The 24886-nt window shown below is 42.3% G+C and overlaps 2 protein-coding genes and 1 long non-coding RNA gene across 4 annotated transcripts; 2 read left to right on the forward strand and 1 right to left on the reverse strand.

Moving 5' to 3' along the window:
* Positions 1-81: 81 nt before the first annotated feature.
* LOC121551974 (negative elongation factor B) lies at positions 82-16642 on the forward strand. Its single transcript, XM_041864657.2, has 13 exons — positions 82-406; positions 5291-5451; positions 6810-6909; positions 7092-7322; positions 7509-7694; positions 7857-7969; positions 8072-8174; positions 8298-8393; positions 8619-8761; positions 9041-9147; positions 9253-9394; positions 15424-15532; positions 15887-16642. The coding sequence occupies exons 1-13, from the start codon at positions 305-307 to the stop codon at positions 16043-16045; spliced, it is 1752 nt and encodes a 583-aa protein (XP_041720591.1). The 5' UTR covers positions 82-304; the 3' UTR covers positions 16046-16642.
* LOC121551976 lies at positions 16048-21227 on the reverse strand. 2 transcript variants are annotated; one of them, XR_005997132.2, is made up of 3 exons: positions 21189-21227; positions 18264-18349; positions 16048-18003 (listed from the first exon to the last, which is right to left on the reverse strand). It is a non-coding gene; the product is annotated as an uncharacterized LOC121551976 (long non-coding RNA). The 2 variants fall into 2 exon arrangements; XR_005997131.2 differs by having other exon boundaries at positions 16048-18349.
* Positions 21228-22186: 959 nt separating this feature from the next.
* On the forward strand, positions 22187-24123 carry LOC121551413 (P2Y purinoceptor 2-like). Its single transcript, XM_041864053.1, has one exon. It carries the CDS (start codon positions 22910-22912, stop codon positions 23987-23989), a length of 1080 nt encoding a protein of 359 aa, XP_041719987.1. The 5' UTR covers positions 22187-22909; the 3' UTR covers positions 23990-24123.
* Positions 24124-24886: the final 763 nt, after the last annotated feature.

Genomic DNA, 24886 nt, shown 5'->3' on the forward strand with positions numbered 1-24886 from the left:
CATAGAGTCCTTGAAACTTAGATGGTCTTGTTCATGTCCATGATTTAATGTTGTATTCTTGAAATGATACACTAAATCCGACTTCCAATATGTAATTATATGGAGAAGCGTAACTAATTGCGCTTCGGATTGTTTGTGCACATCGGCCTCTTTACTGGGTGCACTGCTTACAGGAAGCGTGCGTCGTTAGCCAAGAAGAAAGAAAGTAGCGAACTTGTAGTCATTAGTTTACGAATATATCGTATTATTAGCTCTATGTTTCTTTAATTAAACATATGTGCAATTATATTATACAAAATAGAAAATGTTTGCGGGCCTGCCTGAGCTTGGGATATCCAATGGCGAGGATCTAAAAGAAACACTGACCAACTGCACAGAGCCTCTGAAAGCCATTGACCAGTTTCAGGTAAGCTAGCTAACTACCTTTAGCTAGCAAGCTAACAACAGCTAAACATGATGATACTAGCGGATCGACAAAGTGGTTCAAGCTAACGGTGTGTTGATTATTGACGATCATTCTAATTTAAGCGGTTCGTTAACGTACGGCTATGTCATTAAAACAACGTTAGCAATACAGTAATGAACTAAATGAGCCTAACGTTACTATTTCAAGTGTCCTATTTAGGCGAATTGGCTCTGGCAGCCAAATACTCCACTATGAATCGATTCTCAATCGCGTTATGGTTCTAGAAACATAAAGCCCTCTACTTTCATAACCGGTTTTAAAACAGTTGCAGCCAACAATTTTTCAGTGACAACAAAGCAAAGGCAGTACAGTATGAAGATAGGCCAATAGATGGATTAGCTGACAACGTCACAAAACACGATGCGCACACTTCAATGGGGGCAGAAGTCCATGAGTAGTTGTGATTCTGGATGGCCAGATAGCTACCAACGATTAAATGAAACGGCCATGTAGGGAATCGTATGTGACTCGTTTCATCTTGTTCATGATACCATGTCTTGTTTTGACAGATTTCATGTTAATATGGCAAACATTTGATCGCTCGCTAACCAGCAACAGTAACGATGTATTTGAGAGACAAGTGCTCATTGTTCAAATGTATTTGTTGCAAAAAACATGGGACGAAATATAGTTTACATGTCAACAATCTAAGCCATCCCCATCTGTTTTGCCCTATAGTTGCGTACATGTAGGTTTTGTTACTAAACTCCAAAATAATCGATTCCTCGTATGCGAACGTGAGTAGATTACCTTGAAAACAACGGGCAGACATCTTGGACTTCTTCTTCTTCGATGAGGTTTAACGGCGGTTGGCATCCAATTTGTTGTATTACCACCACCTACTAGACTGGTGTACAACTCCCTTATATTTTGCTTGGAAAATTAAATAAAGAAATACCCTACCTTTTAACACTACACTCACAAATTCAAAATTATTATTAATAATTAACATCACCCCACTCCACTATTTAAAAATATTCATTCCTACCTCATGCCCTCAACCTGAGATGATGGAACATCACCACTTAACACTCCCTGTAACTCTTCTGATGTCAAGTCTCACACACCCAAATACCTCTCTTCAGCTGCCACCACAACCTCAATTTTCTTAGACTTACATTCCATCCCTGCTGTACAATTAATAACCATTGCTATAAATGCTAAAAATCCAGTCTTACTGAAACATATATCACTTGTTGGCCTATCCCTCTGCATTGGTACATCTCTACTACTCTCACCACTCCTCCCCCTTGACCCATCTTCCTCTACTTTCTTCACTGCCTCAGCATATGACAACTTCTTCACTACTCTTACCCTGGAAACCTCAACCTGCCTCTCTCGCACAGGACATTTCTGATCCCCAGCCCCATGGGCACCCCTACAATTAGCACATACCACTACTTTCCCCAATGCTACACATTCCTTTGTCTCATGCCCTTCTGCACACTTCTCACACCTTGGAACCTCCCTCCTATACACTGCTGCCACATGCCCATAAGTTTGACACCTGTAACATCGTAATGTGTTCAGCACATAAGCTCGTACAGGATAACTTATATACCCTAACTTCACTTTATCAGACAGACTCAACTTCAAAACTCAAAAGAACAGACAATGACTCCCCTGTTTCCCCACTCTCGCCCCCCTGTTTGTGTCGCACCAAACGACGAGCATCACACACACCGGGAATCTTCCCCTTCAGTTGGTCAACTTTTACATTTACTGCTACCCCAGTAATCACTCCTTTCAATGGCGCCCTTTTCTTGAGAACGAAACAATTCACCATTCTTTCCCCCATTTGTCTAAATCTGAGCACCTTCTCTCTCTGACCAACAGAAACACAAACAATTATCACTAGACCACTTCTGGTTACCCTCACCGATTCCACTTTACCCAACGCTTTTTTCACCCATCTTGAAACCCCAAATGGATCAGCCAAAAGGCAAGGGTCCACTTTTTCCAAAAACGTCACTCCTACTGTCACAGACTCATCTTCATCCTGACCCTTTTATATTTTATTTATTTCACCTTTATTTAACCAGGTAAGCCAGTTGAGAACAAGTTCTCATTTACAACTGCGACCTGGCCAAGATAAAGCAAAGCAGTGCGGAAAAAAAAAAACAACAACACAGAGTTACATATGGAATAAACAAAACGTACAGTCAATAACACAATAGAAAATCTATATACAGTGTGTGCAAATGTATTCAGTTATGGCATTAAGGCAATAAATAGGCCATAGTGCAGATATAATTACAATTATAATTTAGTATTAACACAGGAGTGATAGATGTGCAGAAGATGATGTGCAAATAGAGATACTGGGGTGCAAATGAGCAAAATGAATAACAATGTAAATAACGATATGGGAATGAGGTAGTTGGGTGGGCTAATTACAGATGGGCTGTGTACAGGTGCAGTGATCGGTAAGCTGCTCTGACAACTGATGCTTTAAGATAGTGAGGGAGATAAGTGTCTCCAGCTTCAGAGATTTTTGCAGTTCGTTCCAGTCATTTGCAGCAGAGAACTGGAAGGAATGGCGACCAAAGGAGGTGTTGGCTTTGGGGATGACCAGTGAGATATACCTGCTGGAACGCATACTACGGGTGGGTGTTGCTATGGTGACCAATGAGCTAAGATAAGGCAGGGATTTGCCTAGAAGGGATTTATAGATGACCTGGAGCCAGTGGGTTTGGCGTCGAATATGTAGTGAGGGCCAGCCAACGAGAGCGTACAGGTCACAATGGTGGGTAGTATATGGGGCTTTGGTGACAAAACTGTATGCACGCATGACTGTAAGTCGCTTTGGATAAAAGCGTCTGCTAAATGGCATATTATTTTTATTTTTTTTATAAAACGGATGGCACTGTGATAGACTACATCCAATTTGCTGAGTAGAGTGTTGGAAGCTATTTTGTAAATGACATCGCCGAAGTCAAGGATCGGTAGGATAGTCAGTTTAGCAGCATGAGTGAAGGAGGCTTTGTTGCGAAATAGGAAGCCGATTCTAGATCTAACTTTGGATTGGAGATGCTTAATGTGAGTCTGGAAGGAGAGTTTACGGTCTAACCAGACACCTAGGTATTTGTAGTTGTCCACATATTCTAAGTCAGACCCGCCGAGAGTAGTGATTCTAGTCGGGCAGGCGGGTGCAAGCAGCGTTCGATTGAAGAGCATGCATTTAGTTTTACTAGTGTTTAAGAGCAGTTGGAGGCCACGGAAGGAGTGTTGTATGGCATTGAAGCTCGTTTGGAGGTTTGTTAACAGTGTCCAATGAAGGGCCAGATGTATACAAAATGGTGTCGTCTGCGTAGAGGTGGATCTGAGAGTCACCAGCAGCAAGAGCGACATCATTGATATACACAGAGAATAGAGTCGGCCCGAGAATTGAACCCTGTGGCACCCCCATAGAGACTGCCAGAGGTCCAGACAACAGGCCCTCCGATTTGCAATCCTCTGTGCAATCCTCAGGCTCCGAGTACTTCACCACACCTTCCACCTCCGATACTTCACCCTCATTCACTTCCATTTCTCCTCCTGTCTTCAGCTCACTTTGCTTACATTTCCTACCATTCTTCTTTAACAAACCTTCTCCCTTTTTTCTTCCATTTTTAACTGACTCAAGCTCACAGTCTTCCTCCCTCTCTCTTAGACCTCCTCTGCCTCTCTTTTTCCCTAAATCCTCCTCAGTCATCCAGGTATAAGTTTCCTTATGATAATACTGCACTTCTCCTGACATGCATCTGTTTCTTGCTTTCTCAAGGGACTCCATTTACCTTCCTACTCTCCCTTTCTACACTTATTCATAGCGCTTTCGATAAAATATGAGCAATAAACTTCGGTCCTTCTTCGCTACCTGCCGATCAACCTTCGCACCTCAAATGACGTCCAAACCCTTTTACTCTCGGCCAGCAGTGTCAGTGAAAACACCCTTCAAATGTACTCCCTCACCTACATCGATTGACAGACGTCTTGGACAGAGTCTCCAGTTCTTATTATACCTTATTGGCGGGAAGAGGCGAGATCAGGTGGGACCATTCTAGCCAATGAGAGGGCAGATACGTGTGTGCACAACAGGTACATCTCCGATAGAAGTCATTTTCCCCCCACAAAGTTGCCGAAATGCCACGTGCATCCAATTATATCAGTGCATTCTTAACAACCTAACCATTACGAAACTTCTATTCGATAAAAAATAAGCCTCACGTAGCAAAGTAGCAATTACATTTTTTTGTTGACCAAATTCAACACTCGTTGACCTCTATGCAAACATTTCTTACTTCATGGACTTATTTTTGTTGACAGATTTTGGGTGGAGGAAACCCTCTCACTTCACCTCTAACTCTCTGTCCTCGCTCACCCGGCGTGTGGACCAGAGCCAGCTGGCAGTATAACGATTCAAAGTGCTCTGAAGTCATGCATTTCGTATTTTGGATAAATGACACTGTGCGCACATAGATGTTTGTCAGCACTTTACCAACACATGTACTTTAGCTAGTGAGTTACTAAATTCCATCAGTAAACAAAATTCATCATGAGACGATTCAGAGCTAGCTAGCTAACTACGTGCTAACAACAAAGCTAGTTAGCTAACATTAGCTAATGTTATTTGAATGACGAGACCTATGCTAACTAGCCACTTAATTTATAATTATCGCAACTAATTAACACAACAGTTAGATTGAACCACTTTGCCTCTACTTAGCAACCTCCCTGAGTATAGATTACAATAACATTTCACTGCTCCGATTTATCAAATTAATAACACCACTATTTCAGTGCATTGATTATTATCTCACCACCGGTCTGATAATGTGTTTGCAGACAGAAAATGGCATTTTGTTGCCAACTCTTCAGTCCGCTCTTCCCTTTCTGGACCTTCACGGGACTCCTCGGTTGGAGTTTCACCAGTCTGTCTTTGACGAGCTTCGTGACAAGTTGATGGAGCGAGTCGCCACTATCGCGGAGGGCAAGGATGAGGACCGGTGCGACATCTCTTTACATGTATACAATGCATTCGGAAAGTATTCAGACACCTTCATTTTTTCCACATTTTGTTACATTACAGCGTTATTCTAAATTTGCTTAAATACATTTTTTCCCTCATCAATCTACACACAATACCCCATAATGACAAAGCGAAAACAAGTTTTTAGAAATTTTAGCCAATTTATTCAGACCCTTTGCTATGAGTCTCGAAATTGAGCTCAGGTGCATCCTTTTTCCATTGATCATCCTTGATGTTTCTCCAACTTGATTGTAGTCCATCTGTGGTAAATTCAATTGATTGGACATGATTTGGAAAGGCACACACCTGTCTATATATGGTCCCACAGACAGTGCATGTGAGAGCAAAAATCAAGGTCGAAGGAATTGTTCGTAGAGCTCCGAAACAGGATTGTGTCGAGGCACAGATCTGGGGAAGGGTTACCAAAAAATTTCTGCAGCATTGAAGGTCCCCAAGAACACAGTGGCCTCATCATTCTTAAATGGAAGAAGTTTGGAACCACCAAGACTCTTCACTCTTCCTAGAGCTGGCCGCCCGGCCAAACTGAGCTATCGGGGGAGAAGGGCCTTGGTCAGGGAAGTGACCAAGAACCCGATGGTCACTCTGACAGAGCTCCAGAGTTCCTCTGTGGAGATGGGAGAACCTTGAAGAAGGACAACCATCTCTGCAGCACTCCACCAATCAAGCCTTTATGGTAGAGTGGCCAGACGGAAGCCACTCCTCAGTAAAAGGCACATGACAGCCTGCTTGGAGTTTGCCAAAAGGCACCTGAAGGACTCACAGACCATGAGAAACAAGATTATCTGGTCTGATGAAACCAAGATTGAACTCTTTGGCCTGAATGCCAAGCTTCACGTCTGGAGGAACCCTGGCACCATCCCTACGGATGGCTGACAGAGCTTGAGAGGATCTGCAGAGAAGAAACTCCCCAAATACAGGTGTGCCATGCTTGTAGCGTCATACTGAAGACTCGAGGCTGTAATCGCTGCCAAAGGTGCTTCAACAAAGTAAAGGGTCTGCATACTTATGTAAACGTGATATTTCAGTTTTTATTTGTAATACATTAGCACAAATGTATATAAACCTGTTTTTGCGTCGTCATTATGGGGTATTGTGTGTAGATTGATGAGGGGAAAAGACAATATAATCAATTTTAAAATAAGGTAACGTAACAAAATGTGGAAAAAGTGAAGGGGTCTGAATACTTTCCGAATGCACTGTATATAGCTGGCTACTACTTAGCTAGTAAACACCAGGTCTGGATAGCGAAATCATCAGTGTAAACTGTTGTACATGTTAGACATGATTGTTTGTTTATTCCTCCTCCCTCTACAGTTATGGTAAACTTGAAGAGCTTTTAGAGAAGAGTTTTCCGCTGGTGAAGATGCCTTCCATTCAGCCAGTGGTCATGCAGGTTCTGAAACATCTTCCAAAGGCAAGTCTCTGTCTTTCCACCGTACTTTTAATGAATGCACCTCATTAACCCGCAACGCAGATCTTTTTCTCTTTATAGTTGTTTGCACCTGCCATTGGCCATGTTTTCTCTCTTCAAAACACTGTGGTCCTACCACAGCTCAGTGTTTGAAATGTATTTCCTGACTGACTTCCTATGAACAGGTTCCAGAGAAAAAGCTGAAGCTTGTGATGGCTGATAAGGAACTGTATAAGGTCTGTGCTGTTGAGGTGAAGAGGCAGATCTGGCAGGACAACCAGGCTCTCTTCGGGGATGAGGTTTCGCCCCTGCTCAAGCAGTATATTGTGGAGAAGGAGGCAGCACTTTTCAGCAGCGATCTCTCTATTCTGCACAACTTCTTCAGCCCCTCCCCCAAAGCAAGACGCCAAGGAGAGGTGAGCCACCCGAGTACATCTGGACCTTTTCATTACCTTTTGACTCCCAATAGATTCTGTTCACATTCCAATAAGGTTTTGATTAGGGCCAGGAGCCCATTATAACAAAAGTTTTTCCTTGTCTATCAACCATTTTTCTATAAACTCAGAAGAGAGTTGTGTGTGTTTTTTCTGTTTTATGTACAGGTAGTCTTGAAGCTGACCCAGATGATTGGGAAGAATGTGAAGCTGTATGACATGGTGCTTCAGTTCCTGCGAACCCTCTTCCTGCGTACGCGCAACGTCCACTATTGCACCTTGCGTGCAGAGCTGCTCATGTCCCTCCATGACCTGGACATCAGTGAGATCTGTTCAGTAGACCCCTGCCATAAGGTATGCTCAATTCCTAAGAAAGAGACAATGCAACTGATCTGAGTTGCCTTCTTCTGTAGGCAAACTGAAACAGGAATAGTATTGATTTCAAATATATACAAATCCGCTGGTGAATGTTCTGCATGCTGATGCAGAGTGCTGTATTTATGTCTATCTTGGCAGTTCACCTGGTGCTTGGATGCCTGTATCCGTGAGAAGTTTGTGGATGCCAAGCGAGCCCGGGAATTGCAAGGTTTTCTGGATGGAGTGAAGAAAGGACAGGAGCAAGTACTTGGGTGAGAAAAGAAGAGTGTAGGAAATGTGATTGAACGTGGCTTATGATTGTAGGATTCATAAAAAGATGTGACAAAAACGCAGTGGGTCTTCTTGCTTTCCAGGGACCTGTCCATGATCCTGTGTGATCCATTTGCCTGTAACACCCTGGTTTTGAGTACAGTCCGAAACTTGCAGGAATTGCTAAGCCAGGACGCTCTACCCAGAGTAAGACATTCAATGTTGTCGTTTATGGCCTTATGTTCCTTCTATCCATTTCTATATTCTGTCAATGCTATGTGGAGACCTACTGCCACTACTGAAGAGAGATGTTTATGTGTGAATGAACAGGACAGTCCAGACCTGATGCTGCTGCTCAGAATGCTGTCTCTTGGACAAGGTGCTTGGGATATGATTGACAGCCAAGTCTTTAAAGAGCCCAGATTGGTATGCATTCACTTCATGTTTCCACTAGTATTATTTTATAATCATTTGTTTTTCTTCAGTGAGTTTACGAGTCTGTAGTATATTACTTATGAGATACACAGTAAACAATAGTTTGATGTGCAGAGCTGGAAAGCAACCTCTTCACAATTACCACTGCTAGGTATGGCGTAGATGTGACATCCGGCCAGGGCAGAGACTCATCATATTTGATTCCTTCCCTCTCAGGAACTGGAGGTTGTAACCCGTTTTCTACCAGCCATGTTGTCATTAGTTGTGGACGACTACACCTTCACTGTAGAACAGAAGCTCCCCAATGAGGAGAAGACCTCCCTCACCTACCCCACAGCCCTGCCTGATGCCTTCAACAAGTAACCACTGGGATGGGCTGTCACACAGGGGATGGGGTTAGAATGGAACATGTTACTTTGGTAGACTTTGTATGGCTCTAATACATTATTATATATGTTTGATGACATTAATAACATAATCATGTAAAACTATAGAATGTAAAACACATAGTATTGATATTCAAAAATATACATGTGCATTTAAATTGTCAATATTATGTACAGTGTACATGGGAGATTTGTGTTTAATGCATTTCAATGAGAAGCCTCTGATTTAAAGTGAGTTCTCCCCTGCCCTAGGTACCTGCAGGAGAACAGGGTGGCTTGTGAGATAGGTCTGTACTACACACTCCACATTGCCAAGCAGAGGAACAAGAATGCCTTACAACGGTTACTTCCCGCTTTGGGTAGGTTCTGCACTTGTTTTGCCACAGGTTAATAGAAGGAAAAAAATACTGTTAGTGTATTGTTGTTAACATGGCTCTCAACATAGTTTTTTCAATTAACTGCAGTGGAGACCCACAACGACATGGCCTTTGGGGACATCTTCCTGCACCTCCTGACAGGACACCTCACCTTGCTCTCTGATGAGTTTGGGACTGAAGAGTTCTGCTCTGCCGTGTTTGATGGCTTTCTTCTCGCCTCTTTCTCCAGGTCTGTCTTGTCCTGGGACATACAGGAGATTACTGCAAATACTGCATTTGAAACCGATGGAAGTCTTACTGCACATTTATGAAATATGTGACATTGAAGTAGAATACTGTACTCACAATACGCAAAAAAAAACAAAGCTATAGATTTATCAATAATGGCTGTTGATGCCAAAAAGGCATTCAACCGTCTTGAATGGCCTTTTCTATTCAAAACATTGGAAGCTTTCAACTTTTCAGCTGAAATAACACATTTTATAAAAATATTGTATAAATGTCCTAAAGCAAAAATAGACATAAAATAATACAGGATCTAATGAAATTGCTTTAGAGAGGAGCACAAGACAGGGATGTCCCCTCTCCCCCCTCCTGTTTGCACTGGCAATTGAACCGCTTGTAGAAAGATTTAGACAGGACCCAAACATAACAGGTATTGGTAAACATGAATATAAACTAAACTTATTTGCAGATGGTCTCCTGATATACCTGACTAATATTAAAAAAATATTTTCAGAATACAAAAAAATCTCAGGATATAAAATTAACGTGGGAAAAAACGAAATAATGGCAATAGGAAAAATAATAACTCAAGATCTACAGCAATCCTTTAAGTAGACCACAAAAAATATGAAATACTTAGGATGCTTAATGAGTGACAATAAACAACAAATGCATGAACTTTATTCCATTACTCAACAATATGAAAGCAGATCTAATTAAATGGAATGATCTTCCCATGAATCTTACAGGTAGAATAAACCTCTTTAGAATGGCATGGCTGCCAAAGTTGTTGTATTTATTTTCGGTAGTACCAATTACCCCACCAAAGACATTCTTTTAAAAAGTATACTTGGTCATAAGACTACAGTGCATTCGGAATGTATTCAGACACCTTGACTTTTCCCACATTTTGTTACGTTACAGCCTTATTGTAAAATTGATCCCCCCCAAAAATCCTCATCAAGCTACACACAATACCCCCATAATGACAAAGCAAAAACGGATTATTAGAAATAAAAAACATAACATTTACATAAGTATTCAGACCCTTTACTCAGTACTTTGAAGCACCTTTAAGTAGCGATTACAGCCTCGAGTTTTCTTTGGTATGACGCTACAAGCTTGGCACACCTGTATTTGGGGAGTTTCTCCCATTCTTCTTTGCAGATCCTCTCAAGCTCTGTCAGGTTGGATGGGGAGCGTCGTGCACGGCTATTTTCAGGTCTCTCCAGAGATGCTCGATCGGGTTCAAGTCCGGGCTCTGGCTGGGCCACTCAAGGACATTCAGAGACTTGTCCCGAAGCCACTCCTGCATTGTCTTGGCTGTGTGCTTAGGGTCGTTGTCCTGTTGGAAGGTGAACCTTAGCCCCAGTCTGAGGTCCTGAGCGCTCTGGAACAGGTTTTCATCAAGGTTCTCTCTGTATTTTGCTCTGTTCATCTTTCCCTTGATCCTGACTAGTCTCCCAGTCCCTGCCACTGAAAAATATCCCCACAGCATGATGCTGCCACCAACATGCTACACCGTAGGGATGGTGCCACCGTAGAGTCCTTTAGGTGCCTTTTGGCAAACTCCAAGCGAGCCGTCGTGCCTTTTACTGAGGAGTGGCTTCTGTCTGGCCACACTACCATAAAGGCCTGATTGGTGGAGTGCTGCAGATATGGTTTTCCTTCTGGAAGAATCTCCACAGAGGAGCTCTGTCAGAGTGACCATCGGGTTCCCTTTTTCAACATTTTGTTACGTTACAGCCTTATTCTAAAATTGATAAAATTTCATTTTTTCTTCATCAATCTACACACAATACCCTATAATGACAAAGCGAAAACAGGTTTATTTTGTGTGTGCAAAGTTAAACAAATTTAAAAAAAGAAATACCTCGAAATTGAGTTCAGGTGCATCCTGTTTCCATTTATCATCCTTCAGATGTTTCTCCAACTTGATTGGAGTCCACCTGTGGTAAATTCAATTGATTGGACATGATTTGGAAAGGCACACACCTGTCTATATAAGGTCCCACAGTTGACAGTGGACGTCAGAGCTAAAACCAAGCCATAAGGTCAAAGGAATTGTCCGTAGAGCTCCGAGACAGGATTGCGTCGAAGCACAGATCTGGGGAAGGGTACCAAAAAATGTCTGCAGCACTGAAGGACCCAATAACACAGTGGCCTCCATCATTCTTAAAATCAAATAAAATCACATTTTATTGATCACATACACGTGTTTAGCAGATGTTATTGTGGGTGTAGTGAAATGCTTGTGCTTCTAGCTCCGACAGTGCAGTAATATCTAACAAGTAATATCTAACAATTTCACAACATATACCCAATACACACAAATCTAAGTAAGGAATGAATTAAGAATATATACATAAATGGACGAGCAATGTCAGAGCGGCATGGACTAAGATACAGTAGAATAGTATAGAATACAGTATATACATACAGTGGGGAAAAAAAGTATTTAGTCAGCCACCAATTGTGCAAGTTCTCCCACTTAAAAAGATGAGAGAGGCCTGTAATTTTCATCATAGGTACACGTCAACTATGACAGACAAAATGAGAATTTCTTTTCCAGAAAATCACATTGTAGGATTTTTAATGAATTTATTTGCAAATTATGGTGGAAAATAAGTATTTGGTCAATAACAAAAGTTTCTCAATACTTTGTTATAAACCCTTTGTTGGCAATGACACAGGTCAAACGTTTTCTGTAAGTCTTCAAGGTTTTCACACACTGCTGGTATTTTGACCCATTCCTCCTTGCAGATCTCCTATAGAGCAGTGATGTTTTGGGGCTGTCGCTGGGCAACACAGACTTTCAACTCCCTCCAAAGATTTTCTATGGGGTTGAGATCTGGAGACTGGCTAGGCCTTTCCAGGACCTTGAAATGCTTCTTACGAAGCCACTCCTTCATTGCCCGGGTGGTGTGTTTGGGATCATTGTCATGCTAAAAGACCCAGCCACGTTTCATCTTCAATGCCCTTGCTGATGGAAGGAGGTTTTCACTCAAAATCTCACGATACATGGCCCCATTCATTCTTTCCTTTACACGGATCAGTCGTCCTGGTCCCTTTGCAGAAAAACAGCCCCAAAGCATGATGTTTCCACCCCCATGCTTCACAGTAGGTATGGTGTTCTTTGGATGCAACTCAGCATTCTTTGTCCTCCAAACACAACGAGTTGAGTCTTTACCAAAAAGTTCTATTTTGGTTTCATCTGACCATATGACATTCTCCCAATCCTCTTCTGGATCATCCAAATGCACTCTAGCAAACTTCAGACGGGCCTGGACGTGTACTGGCTTAAGCAGGGGGGCACGTCTGGCACTGCAGGATTTGAGTCCCTGGCGGCGTAGTGTGTTACTGATGGTAGGCTTTGTTACTTTGGTCCCAGCTCTCTGCAGGTCATTCACTAGGTCCCCCCGTGTGGTTCTGGGATTGTTGCTCACCGTTCTTGTGATCATTTTGACCCCACGGGGTGAGATCTTGCGTGGAGCCCCAGATCGAGGGAGATTATCAGTGGTCTTGTATGTCTTCCATTTCCTAATAATTGCTCCCACAGTTGATTTCTTCAAACCAAGCTGCTTACCTATTGCAGATTCAGTCTTCCCAGCCTGGTGCAGGTCTACAATTTTGTTTCTGGTGTCCTTTGACAGCTCTTTGGTCTTGGTCATAGTGGAGTTTGGAGTGTGACTGTTTGAGGTTGTGGACAGGTGTCTTTTATACTGATAACAAGTTCAAACAGGTGCCATTAATACAGGTAACGAGTGGAGGACAGAGGAGCCTCTTAAAGAAGAAGTTACAGGCCTGTGAGAGCCAGAAATCTTGCTTGTTTGTAGGTGACCAAATACTTATTTTCCACCATAATTTGCAAATAAATTCATTTAAAATCCTACAATGTGATTTTCTGGAGAGAAAAAATTCTCAATTTGTCTGTCATAGTTGACGTGTACCTATGATGAAAATTACAGGCCTCTCTCATCTTTTTAAGTGGGAGAACTTGCACAATTGGTGGCTGACTAAATACTTTTTTCCCCCACTGTATGAGATGAGTAATGCAAGATATTATTGAAGTGGCCAGTGATTTCTAGTCTGTCTATAGGCAGCAGCCTTTAATGTGCTAATGATGGCTGTTTAACAGTCTGATGGCCTTGAGATAGAAGCTGTTTTCAGTCTCTCGGTCCTAGCTTTGATGCACCTGTACTGACCTCGCCTTCTGGATGATAGCGGGGTGAACAGGCAGTGGCTCGGGTGGTTGATGTCCTTTGATATTTTTGGCCTTCCTGTGACATCGGGTGCTGTAGGTGTCCTGGAGGGCGGGTAGTTTGCCGCCGGTAATGCGTTGTATAGACCGCACCACCCTCTGGAGAGCCTTGCGGTTGCGGGCGTTGCAGTTGCCGTACCAAGTGGTGATACAACCAGACAGGATGCTCTCAATTGTGCATCTGTGAAGTTTGTGAAGGTTTTAGGTGCCAAGACAAATTTCTTTAGCCTCCTGAGGTTGAAGAGGCTCTGTTGCGCCTTCTTCACCACACTGTCTGTGTGGGTGGTCCATTTCAGTTTGTCAGTGATGTGTATGCCAAGGAACCTGAAGCTTTCCACCTTCTCTACTGCGGTCCCATCGATGTGGATAGGGGGGTGCACCCTCTGCTGTTTCCTGAAATAATATGCCATTTAGCAGACGCTTTTATCCAAAGCGACTTACAGTCATGCGTGTATACATTTTTGTGTATGGGTGGTCCCGGGGATCGAACCCACTACCTTGGCGTTACAAGCGCCGTGCTCTACCAGCTGAGCTACAGAGGACCACGATCATCTCCTTTGTTTTGTTGACGTTGAGTGAGAGGTTATTTTCCACCTATACTTTTCCTAGAGCTGGCTGCCCGTCCAAACAATCGGGGGAGAAGGGCCTTGGTCAGGGAGGTGACCAAGAACCCAATCGTCACTCTGACAGAGCTCCAGAGTTCCTCTGTGGAGATGGTAGAACCTTCCAGAAGGACAACCATCTCTGCAGCACTCCACCAATCAGGCCTTTATGGTAGAGTGGCCAGAAGGAAGCCACTCCTCAGTAAAAGGCACATGACAGCCTGCTTGGAGTTTGCCAAAATGCACCTGAAGGACTCTCAGACCATGAGAAACCAGATTCTAAACCAGATTCTCTGGTCTGATAAAACCATTATTTAACTCTTTGGCCTAAATGCCAAGCGTCACGTCTGGAGGAAACCTGGCACCATCCCTATGGTGAAGCATGTTGGTGGCAGCGTCATGCTGTGGGGATGTTTTTCAGCAGCAGGGAATGGAAGACTGGTCGAGATCGAGGGAAAGATGAACGGAGCAAAGTACAGAGAGCTCCTTGATGAAAATCTGCTCCAGAGCACTCAGGACCTGACTGGGGCGAAGGTTCACCTTCCAACAGGACAACGACCCTAAGCACACAGGCAAGACAATGCAGCAGTGGCTTTGGGACAAGTCTCTGAATGTCCTTGAGTGGCCCAGCCAGAGCCTGGACTTGAACCTGATCGAGCATCTCTGGAGAGACCTGAAAATAGCTGTGCAGCGACGCTCCCCATCCGACCTGGCAGAGCTTGAGAGGATCTGCAGAGAAGAATGTGAGAAACTCCCCAAATACAGGTGTGCCAAGCTTGTAGCGTCATACCCAAGAAAACTTGAGGCTGTAATCGCTACCAAAATGTGCTTCAACAAAGTACTGAGTAAAGGGTCTGAATACTTATGTAAATGATATCCTTTTTTGGTTTTTTTATGTGGGAAAATTTCTACTAATCTGTTTTTGCTTTGTCATTATGGGGTGTTGTGTGTAGATTGATCAGGAGAAAAAACAATTTAATCCATTTTAGAATAAGGCTGTAACGTAACAAAATTTGGAAAAAGTCAAGGGGTCTGAAGACTTTCCGAATGCTAGATAGATAGAAAAAATAAAATAATAATACTGTACTTCCTGTGCAATTGGTTATATATTTTGCCTTTCTTATCTCATGTAACCTATAACTCCCTGACATATATTTATGTGTATTCCAGTAAAGAGAATGTCCACAGACACACCCTACGCCTGTTGCTTCACCTTCACCACAAAGTTTTGCCATCTTGTGTGGAGACCTTACTGAAAACCCTGGAACCCCCAAAACAGGTGGGCAAGCTGACATTTTGAATTTTTTTTGTAGCTTGAAACAGGTTCCGAAAGATGTATGCATGTAATTAAGACACCTGAATAACTAATGATGTAATCATGCATTTTCCCCATGAGAACATTATATTAACCGCATAAGCTCAGTGATTGATATTAATAATTTTTGTTGGTGGCTCACACTAGGTGTTGTCATGTTGTTTTTTTTACTCTGAACTCCACCTGTGGCTTATACCGTAATTTTTCCTGCTCAAGTCACATAGTCAGTGACATGGGGAAACTCCTGTCCCTATGACATAGCTATTGTGTTTCCATATTCCTCATTCTCTGTTCTCTGTGCTTGTCTGGTGTCCACAGAGCAGTGACCAGGTGAAGGAGTTGTACATCCAGCTGACAGAGAAACTGGAGGCCCAGAAGAAGAGTCCTCCCCAGCCAGATGAAGCCCCCTCTCTGGACCTGGGGCTCCATCCTGTTACAGTGCCCACTACAGCCTCCACGCCAACCACACCACTTTGAGAGAAGAGGAGGTAGGAAGCATCGAAAGAAAGAAACCCAGTGGTCTGAAAAAAGGATGCTGATATTTCATATAGAATTGAGGTCGGCTCATGAAACCACAAAAAAAGACTGCATAATGAACATTACAAAATGCCATTTCCTCTATGGTCAAGGTTTAGATTGTTTTCTAATGCTTGTTTATTTTTTTTAAGGTATTTTTTGTGGGGCAGTCCCACTCCTTTTGTAATTTCTGTTGCTTTATTGAAGAGGTAAAGTGTTTGAAAGACGGGGGTGGGTGGGGGGGGTCAGATTTGTATACATGTATGCCGGGGTCAGCGGTAGTAACCGCTGGACCAAACGGGCCACAGTGCTTGTTTTTTTTAAGCTGTCTATTTTTAAGCGGTCTTCCAGCTTTACAAATGTAGTTCAGTGGCCAATGTTTTTCAGTGGCAATTATTACTTTTATGAATATGTAGTCTTGCTTAATTATTGTTCAAAGTATGTTTTAATATGTAGTGCAGCTATCTATCTAGTCTGAATGTCAATGTATGAAGGCCTACTGTTGTTTGGTTTGTGTCAGTGGTGAAGCAAGCTGTAAATAAAATAATTATTTAGAAATTAAGTCCAAAAGTATTTTCAAAAATGGAAGTTGTCAAGGGAAGCAATATGACTAGTACTGGAATTAAATGATCAAACATACATGATGTTGAAACAACAGCAGACAGACCTTTTTATTTAACCTCAGACCTCCCACAGTAGAGTGACATCACTATGAAGAATAGAAGATGGACTCTAATCTTGCTGCTTTCAAGAAGAGGATGGAGGACACTCTTTCTCGGCTGCCCATTTGTGTCTTTACGTGTGAAGGTGACTTTAAGATGGGCTGGATCCCACTTGGCAATGAAGAAAGAGTCTGTTGTGTCCTTTGAACTGTCTGTAGTTGTGTCCTCTAAGCTCCTGCTACTCACACACCCTGCATCCTCATGGGAGTCATTTGACACCATACTCTTGAAGCAACTCTTCTTTACTGTGCGTCTTGTAGGTAGTGAGCCACACCTCTTACCCCCACCCAGTTGGCCCCACTCCCCTTGCAGACTCAGGACCTCTAGTTGGAGCTGCAGGGTGTCTGGGGAGCAGCAAGGGACCTCCAGGCAGCAACGTGATGTAGCTGTCTCTAGGTGTTCAACATCCCTGTAATATCCACACATTCCTGACGTGTGGGCACATCTGGAGGGCAACCATGATGTCATGTTTATATCAAAGTAGGTATTACAACATTTGCGAATCTTGCGAGCCAAACTACCTGTGACTGAGTTGTTAATGGGCTGTCGGTGCTTGCCTTTGCCTGTCTTGACGTCTCCTCTGTGGCTCCTCGAGAATCACCTCATAGAAGCGCCTGAATTCTGGAGATGTGTTGTCGCCCTGGTGGTATTTCTCTTGCACATTCCTAGTGGGGGCTGAGGAGGCGAGGTGCTTTTATCATCACATCAAAAGGTTAAGCAGTCTTGAACAACTTAATTTCATACATTTTGTCAATGGTTGCAGTACAAAGTCTGAAGAAGGCTCAGTTTTAAATGAAATAACAGGAACTATGTGACTTCACCTGGAGTTATGCCAGTACACTGGAAAAGACTTGGTCTCTGTGGGCCAACAGGTTTCTAAGGCTTCAAACCACCATTCCTCAGATTGACTGATTTCCTGTGCTTCCTGAGATCAATGCGGTCTAGACTAGTATTAGCTCTGAGCTGACTTAGGCTTTCCTGCAGTTCGCCTGTCTTAGAAACATGGGAGTGCTGAGTCCTAGCAGTGGTGACCTGAGAGACATTGGCACTCTAAAGGAATGGATAATAATAATGAAAGCGTTAGTTAGCAAGTCAACCCAGACGTGATGCTGCGCTTGGTGTTTGGGAACTCCTGATCCTGTTGATGTTCCATTCAGACCGCTTTGACCCCACATCTCCACATTGACTGTCCCTGACCTGTGAAGATGGAACACTTAGAACTCATCAGAAAGATCCTTGAACTCATCTTAAAGAATCAACATTGCACATCCCCTAATCCACAATTGTTACAACAGGAAAGATGATAGTAACTGGAACACACCATCTCACACTACGTCATGTCTTTGGCCAGACCTGCATAGGCCTCAAGTGTAGAAATCAAGCATTGTATATTTATTATTTTCATTGGGTGTGATTAATATTAGTCTCTAATAGAATGTAGAATGTTGGTAGCCTACCGTGGGTCGATGGAAAGCATTGATGTGTTCTCATTCTTTGATTATGGCTTCAAGCATGCTGATCTGTTTCTGATTGTACATCTTATCTGAAAAACAAGAAAATCAGAGGATGAGACCGGGCTATAGTTTTGAGACAATTAGATGTCATATGATTTGCATATTAGGGCCTCCTTTGATGTCATGATCCTCTACCTGCACCTTACAAAATCCAGGGGCTTTCCAGAGCTTTTTACTTGTTCCATTGGAGTGGTCCATTTGAGTTTCCACAAATTAGATATTTTTACATATGTCAAAGCATTGCGTGAGATCATTTAGAAGTTTGTCTTTGTAGTGGGTAGCAGAGCCATATACTTTTTTAAAATTATTGTTTTACACTTTTTATATATGTCTGTGTGTGTGTGTGTGTATACACACACTACATGACCAAAGGTATGTGGCCAGCTGCTCGTCGAACATCTCATTCCAAAATCATGAGCATTTAATATGGAGTTCGTCCCCCTTTTGCCGCTACAACAGCCTCCATTCTTCTGGGAAGGCTTTCCGCTAGATGTTGGAACATTGCTGCGGGGACTTGCTTCCATTCAGCTACAAGCGCATTAGTGAAGTTGGGCACTGATGTTGGGGGATTAGGCTCGCAGTCGGCAATTCGGGTCAGGGCTCTGTGCAGGCCAGTCAAGTTCTTCCACACCGATCTCGACAAACCATTTCTGTATGGACTTCGTGTTGTGCATGGGGGCATTGTCATGCTGAAACAGGAAAGAACCTTCCCCAAACTGTTGCCACCAAGTTGGAAGCACAGAATTGTTTAGAATGTAATTGTATGCTGTAGCATTAAGATTTCCCTTCACTGGAACTAAGGGGCCTAGCCCGAACCATGAAAAACAGCCCCAGACCATTATTACTCCTCCACCAAACTTTACAGTTGGCACTATTCATTCGGACAGGTAGCTTTCTCCTGGCATCCGCCAAACCCAGATTCGTCCTTCGGACTGCCAGATGGTGAAGTGTGATTCATCACTCCAGAGAACAAGCTTCCACTGCTCCAGCCGACGCTTGGCATGGTCATCTTAGGCTTGTGTGCGGCTGCTCGGCCATGGAAACCCATTTCATGAAGCTCCCAACGAACAGCTATTCTGCTGACGTTGCTTCCAGAGGCAGTTTGGAACTCTGTAGTGAGTGTTACAACCGAGGGCAGATGATTTTTACGTGCTACATGCTTCAGCACTTGGCGGTCCCGTTCTGTGAGCTTGTGTGGCCTAACACTTCACGGCTGAGCCATTGTTGCTCCTAGACGTTTCCACTTCACAATAACAGCACTTACGGTTGACCGGGGCAGCTCTAGCATGTCAGAAATTTGATGAACTTACTTGTTGGAAAGGTGGCATACTATGATGGTGCCACGTTGAAAGTCACTGAGCTCTTCAGTAAGGCCATTCGTCTGCCAATGTTTTTTCCTATGGAGATTGCATGGCGGTGTGCTCAATTTTATACACCTCTCAGCAATGGGTGTGGCTGAAATAGCCGAATCCACTAATTTGAAAGGGTGTCCACATACTTTTGTGTGTGTGTGTATGTATGTAGATATATACATTTTCCAGATTGACTAACCTTCATGTCTTAAAAGTAATGATGGACTGTCATTTCTCTTTGCTTATTTGAGCTGTTCTTGCCATAATATGGACTTGGTCTTTTGCCAAATAGCGCTATCCTCTGTCACAACACAACGATTGGCTCAAACGCATTAAGAAGGAAAGAGATTCCACAAATTAACTTTTAACAAGGCACACCTGTTATTTGAAATGCATTCCAGGTGACTACCTCATGATGCTGGTTGAGAGAATGCCAAGAGTGTGCAAAGCTGTCTTCAAGGCAGGGTGGCTATTTGAAGAATCTCAAATATAAAATATATTTTGATTTGTTTAACACTTTTTTGGTTACTACATGATTCCATATGTGTTATTTCATAGTTTTGATGTCTTCACTATTATTCTACAATGTAAAAATGAAGAAAAACCCTTGAATGAGTAGGTGTGTTAATGCTTCATTAAATAGTACCCGCAAAACACCAGTCTCAACGTCAACAGTGAAGAGGCGAGTCTGGGATGCTGACCTCTAGGCATAGTTGCAAAGAAAAAGCCATATCTCAGACTGGCCAATAAAAAGAAAAGATTAAGATGGGCTGTCTAAGCCACAAAATACACCTGAATGGATTTCTACACATATGTAAATACCACGGGAGTCCTCTTACATTTGGGAACTTTACCTTCCTATTGATCAAACAACCATGAAAAGGTAGGCTATCTCTCCTTCAGTTATGCACATCAACAACGGCAAGATCAACAACGAATGCTTGCCAGAGCAAGATGAGCTAAAATCGAATGATGGAACATTAGATAAATCCTCTCAAACTTTAGCTAGTTGGCCGTCAAAATTGGACGGATAAACGATGGGGAATTGTAGCCTACTCATCCTTTTGCAGCTTGCCTGCCAATGCATGCTTGTCCCAACCAAGCACCCAAGCTAACTGGCTAAAGTCGGCTAGCTTGCTAGCTAGCTACTTCCACACACAAATGAGAGAACGCCTCACTCTGACCATTTTACTCGTTCTAGCAGATCTGGTTAGGCTGTTTACATGTTATCTAGAGCGTTCGTGACTAACTATTACTTAGTTTTTTGCATACATTTACTGACACCAGTCACATTCAGTGGGTGTTGCGCATTAGTAAATTAATCAGTTATTCTGTTCTCTGGCACACTCAGATGACAGTGCTCTGATAGATAGCCAGAGTGAATTTGCGAACGCAAGAGATATGCAAACTGGATAACAGTTGTTCAAGTTCTTGCTAGCTAACCAAATTACACCTGCATCTCTAGCTGTGTAAAGCCACCGAAAAACGATATGAGGGGAAAAAGTAAATCACTCACCCACTCCTCCAATGACATGACATCCTCCTAGCAGCTAGCTATCTAGCTAACGTTACGCTCTGTGTTTTTAGCATGCTACATAAATAGATATGCTAGCCTATTTGCCATGTTGACTGACTTGTGATCATTGCCCTTGCTAGTTTGATTGTATTGACAGTCGCAGCCTTAGTTACATTCGTCCATTTTTGTCCAAAATATTGAGTCATTGTAACTGAAACAGTGCATCCCGAATGGAGGCAACCAGGACAGCTGTGATTTACAACCTGCTAGGAATATTTTTTGGACTACCAAGAAATGTGTTGGTGAATTGTATTAATCATGCATTAAACTGCATCAATCTATTCTGCCAACAATGCCTTAGTTTACGTCATGGAATGTTGACTCCAATATAACCTATTTGTAAAACCTCTTATGAAGTTGGCTTTGTAGCATAAACTGGGAATTTGATATTTTTTACTGATATTATGATTGTCTGTTTGTTTCATATCTGCAAAGTAGTTAACACTGTCAGTTCCACTTTAAAGTTCATTGGCATTGCTATGGTAATTGGACAAAGTAAAGAATTTGGAATTCTCAATGTAGCAATACTGATTCTAATATCACCTAGACACTACAATCAAAATAGGCTACAAAAACATCTAAATGACTGGACCTAGGAAAGACACAAAATAAAAGATTACTAGGATAATTTTAAAACATTGAATTAATAAAATATGTTTTTCCTGTTTATTTACATTACATCCATTACTCAGGAACAATTTATCAGCAAGATAATGTAGTGGCCATTTTTGTGCAACCAGTAGGCCTGTTTGTACATTGACTATGACAAACTGGCCGGGTCTTGAAGGTGAAAGTTTGTATGGACTTGTTTGAAAATGCTACAATAAAATTTCAAAATTAAATTAATGTATTCAGTGAAGTGATGTCACAACCTGACTATAATAATGTTAGGGGTTGCAACTCCTAGAACCACACAGGAAAAAATAATTAGGTTTAGATCATATTTGTGCTGTACACCATCATGTGGTAATGAGAAAGAGCAGTTCTGCTTCTGTATGCTTTACATATCATGATTGTGGGCAACCACCTCATAGTATTCGGGAAGTTATAACATGTTTGTCATTCAGATGTTGTCCCACTGATGGACTACAAGTGCAAGCTTAAGTAAGTAGCCTACTAAAAAGTAGATTTTTATGACTTTTCATCATGATCACGAGCTTCTCCATAATGCAGAATATTTCTGAAAGTTCCATTGTGTAGAGATATTGTAACCTTCATCTCATTGGATTCAGAAATACTTTTCACAATTGCTTTCAGTTATGTAAGCTTGAATTAGATTTACATTTTTACATTTTAGTCATTTAGCAGACGCTCTTATCCAGAGTGAGTGCATACATTTTTAATACTTTTTCGTAATATTGATACTTTAAATCAGGGAGTTCTATTTTTTGCGACAAAGTTGATGTCACTCGTGAGATCTTTTCTCACTTCAGTTATACATTTTACATCCTGTTCTGTGGCTTTTCAGTTCTACTATCTGGCTACACTAAACACCGCTTTATAAGAATTGACAAGGATGTAACACACAGTGTAACTTATTTTTTCTACTAAATATGTACAATTTCATGCAAGTTTCTTTGTGGTCTGACTAGCAATCGATCCATTTTCAATTTTTCAAGGTGAATGTTTATATCCTGCATCCCCCTACATCCCATCCCAAGATGAACAGCACAATGTCTGCGTCCATGCTGCCTCTGGGCAACATCACAACCAACAGCAGTCTCTGTACAGTGGAACCCCAGCATGTCTCCATCACTGTTTTCCTCCTCTTGGTCTTCCTGGTTGGTTTCTTCCTCAACAGTTTCAGTCTGTGGGTCTTCTGCTGCCGTATACCACAGTGGAGCTCTGGTGCCGTCTTGCAGTTTCATTTGGCTGTCAGTGATGCTATCATCACACCAGTTGCACCATTTATGGCAACATACTTTGTCATGGGTAGCCACTGGCCCTTTGGAGCTTTTCTGTGCAAGTTGAAGATTGCCCTGCTGATCATTCACTTCTATGGCAGTATCCTGTTCCTCACACTCATCAGCATTCATCGATACATGGCAGTTGTCCAGTTTAAACAAGGCTCCCGCATGAAACGAAAGGCGTTTGTTCAGAAGCTGTGTGCTGGAGTCTGGCTGGTTTTGCTGGCTAAGGGGATTGCCTGTTTCTCCTTCTTAAACACAAGCCAAGTGGGAAACCGCACACAATGTCTAAGCATTCATCAGCGAGATTACATTGACACCTACTTTGCCATCAACTTCGTTTTGCTCATCCTTGGGTTCCTAATGCCTTTCTCAGTGGCAGTAACCTGCTATGTTCAGATAGCAAGATCAGTGTCTCGCATCAATATCAACACGTTTAAGGGCCGTGGTATTAAGGCCAAGTCCCGTAAAATGGTGGCCATGTGTCTGGTGATATTTGGACTGTGCTTCATGCCTTTGAACGTGATACGCACTGTGGCTGTTGTGTTAAAGAAGTACTTTCCAGAACAATGCATCCTTCTGCAGGTGGAGACCGCATACTATTTTTCCTGGATTTTGGCTGGAGCAAACTGCTGTCTGGACCCATTGCTTTACTGTTTTGGATCACACAATTTTGTTAAGGCTATTCATGGGTCTCTCAGAAAATTTGATGTGAAGTTCAAAGAAGACCCTGCCACAAATGACCAGATCAGCTACAATGCTGCTATTGATTCTCCCTCCATTGTATTAGAACACAAGGAAAACATCCACATCCAGCATTCGAACACGTCTTGAATAAGGAACCTCATAGTTATCTCATCACATTTGCTCAGTGTCTTCATAATCCTGAGAAAGTATAGTTTTATTATCTACAGTGAGGGAAAAAAGTATTTGATCCCCTGCTGATTTTGTAAGTTTGCCCACTGACAAAGAAATGATCAGTCTATAATTTTAATGGTAGGTTTATTTGAACAGTGAGAGACAGAATAACAACAAAAAAATCCAGAAAAACGCATGTTGGTTAAGGGCTATAAGTAAGCATTTCACTGTGATGTCTGCACCTGTTGTATTCGGCGCATGTGACCAATAAAATTTGATTTGATTTGATGTCAACAATGTTATAAATTGATTTGCATTTTAATGAGGGAAATAAGTATTTGACCCCTCTGCAAAACATGACATCATGAGGAAGGAAAATTATGTGGATATATTGAAGCAACATCTCAAGACATCAGTCAGGAAGTTGAAGCTTGGTCGCAAATGGGTCTTCCAAATGGACAATGACCCCAAGCACACATCCAAAGTTGTGGAAAAATGGCTTAAGGACAACAAAGTCAAGGTATTGGAGTGGCCATCACAAAGCCCTGACCTCAATCCTATAGAACATTTGAGGGCAGAACTGAAAAAGTGTGTGCGAGCAAGAAGGCCTACAAACCTGACTCAGTTACACCAGCTCTGTCAGGAGGAATGGGCCAAAATTCACCCAACTTATTGTGGGAAGCTTGTGGAAGGCTACCCAAAACATTTGACCCAAGTTGAACAATTTGAAGGCAATGCTACCAAATACGAATTGAGTGTATGTAAACTTCTGACCCACTGGGAATGTGATGAAATAAATAAAAGCTGAAATAAATAATTCTCTCTACTATTATTCTGACATTTCACATTCTTAAAACAAAGTGGTGATCCTAA

Source organism: Coregonus clupeaformis, chromosome 18 (genome assembly GCF_020615455.1).
Source record: "Coregonus clupeaformis isolate EN_2021a chromosome 18, ASM2061545v1, whole genome shotgun sequence".
Lineage (NCBI taxonomy): Eukaryota > Metazoa > Chordata > Actinopteri > Salmoniformes > Salmonidae > Coregonus > Coregonus clupeaformis.